Here is a 9,503-nt window from a genome sequence, read left to right as displayed (position 1 = left end):
GTCGTTTCTTCATTCTGATTATCTCCCGATGGTTCAAAGGTCGAGTTGCGTGGGCCTGGGCTGTGTGCAGTGGGAGCCTCCCACCACGCTAGTGTCACTGAAGAGCTCTGACACTAAGCTGTGTGGTTGTTGTTGGTTGGTGGGAACCAGGCTCGCTCTGAGTCAGTGTTGCCAGCGCTCAATATGGCCTCGTATGTGCCCTTAGAATCAGGGACCCTGCCTGCACCGTGTTGAAAACCAGAGCCCCCTAGCATGCGCCAGGAGTCAGTGTTCCCCAAGAGACCAGTATCAGAGTCTCTGCTGCTTTGCGCGACCTCGCCTTGAGATTCCGGGTCCCTGTGTGCCCTTGCACCAGGAAATGGATTCACTGGCTCTTGGTATGAATGCACAGGGTATCAGGATCTCAGGCGCAGGTGATAAGAAACACAGTCAAGTCACTGGTGCTTGGTGCTGGCTCCTGCCCCGAGAAATGGGGTCCCTGGGACTGTGTTACGCGGACAAATTCCCGTTCGCGCGTTTGCTCCCAGCCCAGGGCTCGGAAGCCCGCAGTGGGCTTAGGTTCAGTTCCCGGAGCTCGCGCGCGTTTGCTCCCAGCCCAGGGCTCGGCAGCCCGGAGCTCGCGCGTTTGCTCCCAGCCCAGGGCTCGGCAGCCCGCAGTGGGCGTAGGTTCAGTTCCCGGAGCTCGCGCGTTTGCTCCCGGCCCAGGGCTCGGCAGCCCGCAGTGGGCTTAGGTTCAGTTCCCGGAGCTCGCGCGCGTTTGCTCCCAGCCCAGGGCTCGGCAGCCCGCAGTGGGCTTAGGTTCAGTTCCCGGAGCTCGCGCGCGTTTGCTCCCAGCCCAGGGCTCGGCAGCCCGCAGTGGGCTTAGGTTCAGTTCCCGGAGCTCGCGCGTTTGGTTTGCTCCCAGCCCAGGGCTCGGCAGCCCGCAGTGGGCTTAGGTTCAGTTCCCGGAGCTCGCGCGTTTGGTTTGCTCCCAGCCCAGGGCTCGGCAGCCCGCAGTGCACAAAGAATCAGTTCCAGGGTACTCGCGCACTTCCAGGCCAAAGTTCTGCAACCCTGAGGCCCCGGCAAGGGGAGGGTCTAACAGTTAGTTACCCAGGCGCTGCCCGCGAGCCTGCGGGAAGGGGGGATGGGCTCTGTTACTCACGGATCTGCAGCGGGGATCTCTGAACTTTTGATGTCCGCAGATCTGTAGCTGTGGTCACAGGTCTCTGTCCCCAGTGGCTGCAGGGTCCTGGTATGCGTCTGCGATCAGACTGGGTGGTGCTGAGGCCAGGATCCTAGTCTCAAGCAGCTCTGTTTCCAAAGATGGCGTGGTCGCTGTGCCTGTGCTGGCCGCCCAGGAGTGTCCGCGCCGGGAGCAGCGGGACTCCGCCGTCTAAGACTGCCGGGTTTAGCAGCCCCTTAGAAGACCTGCAGAATCTAACTGTCCCTAGCTCATACATACACACCACACACGTCCACACACTCCTCTATCACTTCCTTGCGCTCTCACACTCTCTCCCTCCCTACCTTCCTGCTGGTCGCCATTTTTTGTTCTCTTCATGGTTTTCTTTATCCAGGGAAGGAAACTGGCGACTTTGGTGTAGACTCGTGGCGGTGTCCCATCTTCGGGTCCATAGGAGACAATGCCCTGGATCCCATTTGTACACAGGAGAGGCCCCCCAGAGTCCCCCTGTGGACAGAGAGAGGGAAGGACTGAGCCAGTTCTCCTGGCCCTGCCCTCCTTGCCACCCCAAGCCCCTCTCGGAGAAGGCTGCCTTGCATGGTGTTCACTTGGGAGATAAGCAGGCAGGCAGGTCCCCAGTGGTCCCCTCAGCCTGGACATTGTCACTGCTTCACTTCACCCCCAGTGGTGGCTCCCTCTGCTCTCCCCCAGGTCTCTGATCCTCTGGCTATGAAGGTGCTGCAGGACTGTGGCTGAAGCCTACTGTGTAAGGACCCGAGAGCAGGCAGGTGGGGCTGACGCCATTAACCAGCTCTGAGGAGCCACCAGGTATAACTTCTGCACACCCAGGGGATAGTGATTTAACTGCATTGCCCCAGCTTGGGCCACAGTGTTGCAAATTCCCCTCTGGTTGAAAACGGTGTTTGGAGTGACCAGATGAACTTGTAGGCTCTTGGAGACCCTATTCCTCCCAGCTCTGGCAGCTCCCCTTTTTTTCTTTCTGGGGAGAAAGATTACAACCTACAGCAGTGATGGCGAACCTTTTGAGCTCGGTGTGTCAGCATTTTGAAAAACCTTAACTCTGGTGCCGTGTCACATATAGAAATTTTTTTGATATTTGCAACCATAGTAAAACAAAGACTTATATTTTTGATATTTATTTTATATATTTAAATGCCATTTAACAAAGAAAAATCAACCAAAAAAATGAGTTCATAGGTTCGCCATCACTGACCTAGAGGGTGAAGGATTCCACCCCCTGCCTGGGTCCCCAGGTCCTACTTTCTACCCAAAGACCCTTCTCCCCAGAACCAAGCCAGGCAGATGTTCAGTATCACCTGAAAGGAAGTCTTATTTTCTCCTGGGTTCCCCACACACAGTTGAATGTTCTTGTTGTAATGGTTAAAGAGCCTTTTACACTTCAAATCCACCTGCAGGGTCAGCTCTACCTCCTGCAGAGTGTCTGAGCCAGGGCCCCTCTGTGTGACCTGCCCCCAGCCGGCCACAGTGCAGTTATCTCCTGGATTTGGCAGGTCCTTGCTCCTGGGCAGTGGGAGGGGCTTCACAGCATCAGTTTGCTTGATGTTTCTCTCCAGCTGGTGGGGAAGAGGCAAGGGAGCCCAGGTCAGCCAGTGGTCTCTGAGCCTGGACCCTGAGGGACACTTGAGTCACTAGGACTGGTCAGGTGGCCAGGATGGGAGGAAAGGACGGGACGGTTCACAGTGAGAGGAGATACAATGAGATCCCAAACTGCAAGCGTAGCAGGAGGTTTCCTCACCTGCAGTAACATGATGTCATAGGTGCCTTTCCTCTTATTAAACTTTGGGTGCCGGATGGCTCTTTTCACCAGGACGACCTGTTGGGTCTTCTCCTTCTCTTTGATGTTATGGGCCCCCAGGATGACACTGATTGACCTGCACAGAGAGCAGATTGGGTGAATGGTGGGGAGATAGAGTCACAGGAGATTTAGCTCAGGAGCTGTGAAGGGCAGGTCATAGCTGGGGCAGGGCAGGGCTGCAGACTGGGGAAATCGAGCAACAGGGGGAAGGGGCTGAGTGACTCTACTTCTCAATGACACTGAGGTTAGGGAGCTGGGAGCTTTCTGGCGCTCAGGAAATGCCATGAATTGCTTGCATTTTCATTTTGACCCTAATGCATGTGTTCATGGTCCACCGCTGCTTTATTTGCCGAGTGTGGTCCTCCACTTCCTGTGTTACTTGTTGTCACCTCTGACCCTCTGAGCGCAGAGATTACTTGTCCTATTTCCCAGCCTCTCATTGCTCCATCATGATCTCTGATGGCTCCTCTGATGAAGTCTCATGAGTTTGAGTTACCGGGAGCCTGGGGAGCTGCCCTGGGCTGCAGCTCCTGGGATGAAGGACAGGTCCCTGTAGGGGTCTCAGGAGGTGTAGCCTGGCTGCAGCCTCTTACCTTCCTTTGCAGTGAGCAGCTGTCAGAACATAGTTCTTTTCCACAAGGACACCGCCACACATGTACTCCTTCTTATCTTTAATGTGAAGATAGGCCATGTAGGGGCGGGAGTGGGGCTTGGCTTCATGTCCCCCGATGATCTCCCCTGAAGGAAAAACGTGTTGCACTTGTGTGTCCCCACTGAGTCCCCCAGGCAGGCACTGGCTTGATGACTCAGGCACATGGGCATTTGGGAGGCTGGACTGGCCTGGAGTTGTCAGGGGGTGGGGAGGGCCCTCAACTTTCTCATCTGGAGAGGGAACAGCAATGGGCTGGGCCTGTGACTTTGCCTGACAGGTGAGAATACAGGTCTTAGGGACAGAGAAGGCCTGGAGGCTTCTGAAAATTCCTCTCCTGACTTCGCTTGGTGTTGGGTGAGCTTCTGAGGCCCCCGTGGTGCTGTGTCGTCCAGGGTAGTGCACTTTGCAGTGTCTAGGACTTAAGGGATCTAGATGCTGACACATGAGGAGTTCCCGGTAAGTGTTTGTTAGCTGCCTGGAAGGGTTGGCCCCCAATGGGCCTCTGGAATTGGGTTGGTAAGGCCAGTGCTGTGGGATTCTGGAAAGCAGAGAAGTTTGGGGCTGCCAACCTCACTGGCTCATCCTTTAAGGAGAGGACCTGTTAAAGGCCTGGGGATAAAAGCAGAGCTGGAGAAAGGGAATGAGGGGCCTTGAGATGGAGCAGAGGAAACAGCAGTCTTCTGGGGACAGTGACCCCACCAATTGTGGGGTCTGCTGAGCTCTGGGCTTCTCTCCTAAGCAGACCCTGAGGACAGCCCCTGTCTCATCACAGGCATGGAAGCCAGGACTGCTCTGCCCTCTGCAGTTTCCCAGCCTCTGCCATGCACTTCTAGGAAGTTCCACTCTCCACCTGGCACAGGTAGGGCCTGGGGAGGGCATTGTGCCCACTGGCTTTTCTTGAGAATAGGCTTCTGTCCTGTCATTTCTGCCTGTAGCTCATCCAGCATCATGTGTGTGGGTCTGAGATGGGATGGGAGCTGGGGTTCAGAGCATTCCTGGTGGAGAGCTGGATCTGGGATGTGCAGAAGGACCAGGAGGTCTGTGCCCACTGTGGGATGGGTTGGGCCTGTGAGGGTGGGGATGGTCACTCACCTGCCTCTGCCAAGGGGAGTAGGAAAAAGGCCAGTAGGAGCACGAGCAGGGGTGGCTGCATCTTCCCAGGAAGGCTGCTCAGGTCGGAGCTGCTGGTGTTTCTCTGTGCTCTGTTTTCACGCCCAGAAGAGGAAGGAAGTGTGGGTGGACTCTGTGACCTGAGTCCCACTCTGGTTTTATGGTGCTTCATCCCAGAAGGCTTTCTATGAAGCATCTCCACCCCCAAGCCTCCTGCCTGATGATGGTCTCTGGGTGGTTGTGTGAGAAGTATGCAGTGACCGCATCAGTACCCACAGCTGATGACTCAGAGCAGACCCTAAGCAGACTCCAGCCCTGAGCAGGAACCCAAGGTTACAAGATGGGGCCTGTGGAATGTGGTATGGACCAACAGAGGTACCGGAGCCCATAAACCTGAGTTCCCAGTGAGAGAACCCCCAGTGCCTCATCTCCATGCTACTAAGTCCATCAGGGTAATTTCTTTTGCATGTGTCTGTTTAGGTCCGTCTCTGTCCTATGGACAAACATAGTGGAGATGTGTCTCCTGTTTTTAGAGCAGTGATTTTCAACCTTTTACTTCTTCATGGCACATAAACTACTAAAATTCTGTGGCACACTAAAAAATATATTTTTGTATATCTCACAAAAAATAGGTATACTTTTGATTGTTTTGCAAAAAGAAAAAAGTAATTAACTACCCTTTTTGCTCCAAAGTGACTTAAAAAAAATCAGGTGCCTATACTTGTATATAAGAACTTCTGGTACCAAGAATTAAACAATCAGACGCAACTATATTATGCACCGTGACCAATAAAATGCAATTCTATTATATGACCTATTTATTTATGGTTCCACAAAGGGCATTCACACCAGATGACTATTGTTGTGTTGGCTGTTGTCATTTTTTTAAATATAATTTTTATTGATTTCAAAAAGGAAAGAAGACAGAGAGAGAAATGAAACATTAATGATGAGAGAATCCTTGATTGGCTGCCTCCTGCATGCTCCACACTGGGGATCAAGCCCAATACCTATGTATGTGCCCAGACCGGGAATTGAACAGTGACCTCTGGGTTCATAGGTCTACGCTCAGCCACTGAGCCACAACAGCCGGGCTGTTGTAATTTTTAAATTTGATGATCTAAGGGAAAACAGGGTAGTGCTCCTGACTAAATAGTCTGGTACTGCATGTTTTAAAAGGTCTTGTGGGACATTAGTTGAAAATTGCTGCTTTAGAGAGAGGTGGCCATCTGGTGGGGGAGATAGAAACATCAGGGAGCAGAGTACTGAGTGGGGAGGGCTATGGGAGAGTGATGCAAGGGGAGGAACAGAGCATCACCACCATCTACTACACTGACATAGCAACCCATTCATCATCACAGTTTCCTGCCGAGGGGTTTCATTTTCAAATGCTCCATCTGTCTTGTCAACATTTTAAACAAAAGTACTGTCCTTGATATGTAGTGTCCTAGAGCAGTGGTTCTTAATCTTCTGGCCCTTTAAATACAGTTCCTCATGTTGTGACCCAACCATAAAATTATTTTCGTTGCTACTTCATAACTGTAATGTTGCTACTGTTATGAATCGTAATGTAAATATCTGATATGCAGGATGGTCTTAGGCGACCCCTGTTGAATGGGTCGTTCGACCGCCAAGGGGTCGCGACCCACAGGTTGAGAACCGCTGGCCTAGAGTAAGGAATATTGTTGCCCTTGCAGTTGAACCCACTGATTGACCAAAGTGTAGGTCATCCTTACTTTGGGTTGGCAGTGGTCAGTCCCACCCAAACCACAGGATCTAGGAGTGGAAAGGGCTATTTCCCCAAAGGAAGTTCAAGTTACTAAATTGTCGATATCGAATGAAGTGAGAAAGTGTGCTTCTCAACCAAAGAGCAATAATTGTCCTTTCAGTATCCTCTGTGCTCTGTGCAGAGAGCCACACTTCTGCTAGAGCAGGCTTGGCACACTAAGGCTCACACTTGCTAAGCAAATTATGCTAATGAGTTCACTGCACTGTGAAGGACCATTGCTTCTAAACAGCCTTTGCCCAGTTCTATTCAAAGATTGACTAAGCGTCTCTGAGTGGTTAGAGTCTGGTAATTAAAATGTCCACCTTTATGTTTTTTATATTTTACAATTTTTCTATGAGGAACATTATGTATCAAAATACATAACTTCAGTGTAAACGTCTTCCTTGTCATAGCACATACACTCCAAACCTCTATGTTTTTTGAATTCAGCCTGCCTCATAGTAGACATTTACAAAATAAAGAACCTTTCTGATGACAGTGGTAAATATGCTCATTAAGAAAAGTTGGCCTTGCGTCCTGCAGAGAGCACAGGTGTCTGTTAAGGCAGCTTAGGCAGCAGCCTCTGGTCATGTCCTTGTTTCTTCTTTTGTCCAGCTCCCGTTTTGGCATTTTTCTGCTGAGACTAAATCTTCTGCTTCTACTCTCTCAGACCTTAGTTGACACACCTGCAACTGCTTTTTACCAAACTGTTGATCAGCAAAAACAAAGGGGCTACAGGATCACTCATTTTTATGCTGTGGCCTTTTGGGCTTCATGCAAAGACTGTTGTGTGTAAATGGGCAGTTGACTCTAATTTGGAAATATGAAAATCAGTCCATTCTTGTCATAAAATTTATTTTACAATTATAATTATACTAGAGGCTCGATGCACAAAATTTGTGCAAGGGGCTTGGCCCTCACAGCCCTGGTTTCGTCCAGAAGGTCGTTGGGCTGTGTGGTCTAATTAGCATATTATGCTTTTGTTATTATAGATTGATGTTCATATAATATAAAATGACTAATTATATAAAGCAGTACTTTGAAATAAAAAACAAGAAAAATTTGGAAAGTAAAAAAGAAAAATGTCACTCATTTGCCCAACCCCATCTCCCCCATACAGTGTTACCATAAGACGTGCATTTTTAAGTACTTGGGATCATGCTATATATAAATTGTTATATTTATGTTATATGTACAATAACACTTTCTTTTATCTTAACTTAACCCTATGATTTAAGAATTTGCCCCATGTTCTTAAAAATCTATTATTCAACTCCACTGTAGCTTCTGCTTCCTATTATTAAAATTTTTAACATGCCATTAATTTTTGAAGTTATTGGTAAATTTTAAAAACAATTTAATCATAGAGAAAATAATTAAAATGACCTGATTTCAGATTGTTCATTGATAATCATCTTTACTGTATTGATGTATGAACTAACACATTTTATTCTCATGTATATCTGCATTTTTTAAAACTAAAAAGGATTATGTTAAATATAATATTATGTTTATTAAATATTGAGGTGAACTTCGTATAACATAAAATTAACTATTTGAAAGTGTACGATTCAGTGGAACCAATTTAAATGTGCAACCTACCTCTCTCTAGTTTCAAAGCTTTCTCATGACCCCAGCAGAACATTTTATTTATACCCATTAAGTTGTGTGTACCCACAAATTAATTGGTACTTAATTACTTTCCATTCTCCCTCTACCAGCAACACCCCACCCTGACCTTTGGCAACGACTGGTCTTATTCCTGTCTCTGATGGATTTGCATATTCTGGATATTTCATATGAAAGGAATCATGTAATATGTGAGCTGTTGTGTTTGGCTTCTTTCACTTAGCATGATGATTTTGAGGTTCATCCAAGTTGTAGCATATATCAGTATTATTTTATGGCTAAATAATATTCCGTGTGTGTGTGTGTGTGTGTGTGTCTCAATTTATCCCTTTGTCTTCAATAGATATTTGGATTGTTACCACCTTTTGGCTGTAGTGATTAATGCTGCTAAAAATATTTGTGTAAAAACTGCAGTGTTGAGGATATGTTTTCATTTCTCTTAGCTATACACCTAGGAGTGGAATTCTGGGTCATATTAGGTTTAAGTATTCAAGGAATCACGAAACTGTTTATTGGAATGGTTACACCATTTTACATTCCCACCAACAGCATATAAATACTTTCATTTCTTAACTTTCTGCCAACACTGGTTATTATTATTATTATTATTTATTATAGCCATCTTAGTGGGAATGGAATGGTATCTCATTATAGTTTGGGTTTACATATTTTTAATAACTACTGAGGTTTAGCATCTTCCATGTGTTTGCTGGGCATGTGTGTGTCTCCTTTGGACCTTTCTCACTATCCTCATTCCTGCCTCCCTAACTATTTGGGTTGGTTTTTCAAGAGTTGGTCTGGGATCTTGAACATAGCCACTTTGACATGCTATGCTGATTAGGCTGAAAATGAAAGGGCAGCCTTTTCTTTTAACTTCAATGGCTAGCAAATGACCAAGGCTATGTAGGAAAGTTCTCTCAAGTCCCGAAGTAGAAATATGAATTAAGGGAGGGGAAATCTTACTGAGGTGGCAGACATGTGGAAAGAGTGTGAAACAGGAACTTTCCCAAGAACGAACCCCATCTGGAGAAAGCCCCACTGGAGAGACTAAATTTCTTTCTAAATGTGACCAAAGTTGAATCAAACTAAGAGATAGTGAATTTCATCTGGACTTGTAATTTTAAGAATCTGTGTCTAAGTATAAAATAATAATAAACATACCTGGAAAATAAGATATGATTAGTCAGATAAATATGATATGATTACTATAAATGAGAAAATAATAGCTAACATCTTCACACTAGCTAATATTTATTGAACTCTGACCATAGATCCTAACTGCACCCTTTGAGTTAGCTATTGATATTTCTTACATTTTACAAATGAGAAATCTAAGGCCCTG

General features: G+C 47.4%; 1 protein-coding gene across 1 annotated transcript in view; it reads right to left on the bottom strand.

The window, feature by feature from the left end:
• The window catches only part of LOC102434869 (granzyme B-like), a 5,468-nt gene extending 602 nt beyond the window's left edge, over positions 1-4,866 (bottom strand). Inside the window, exons 1-5 of the mRNA XM_014467592.2 lie at positions 4,747-4,866; positions 3,596-3,740; positions 2,943-3,078; positions 2,503-2,760; positions 1,510-1,672 (exon numbers count right to left, since the gene is read on the bottom strand). Of these exons, the coding sequence (XP_014323078.1) occupies positions 1,510-1,672; positions 2,503-2,760; positions 2,943-3,078; positions 3,596-3,740; positions 4,747-4,807 (763 nt within the window). The 5' untranslated portion in view covers positions 4,808-4,866. The remainder of the gene's footprint in view (positions 1-1,509; positions 1,673-2,502; positions 2,761-2,942; positions 3,079-3,595; positions 3,741-4,746) is intronic.
• Between the last annotated feature and the right edge of the window lie 4,637 nt (positions 4,867-9,503).

The sequence above is a fragment of the Myotis lucifugus genome, unplaced genomic scaffold (assembly GCF_000147115.1).
Source record: "Myotis lucifugus unplaced genomic scaffold, Myoluc2.0 scaffold_406, whole genome shotgun sequence".
NCBI lineage: Eukaryota > Metazoa > Chordata > Mammalia > Chiroptera > Vespertilionidae > Myotis > Myotis lucifugus.
The sequence above is the reverse complement of the archived record's forward strand: the minus strand, read 5'-3'. Positions and strand labels throughout refer to the sequence as shown.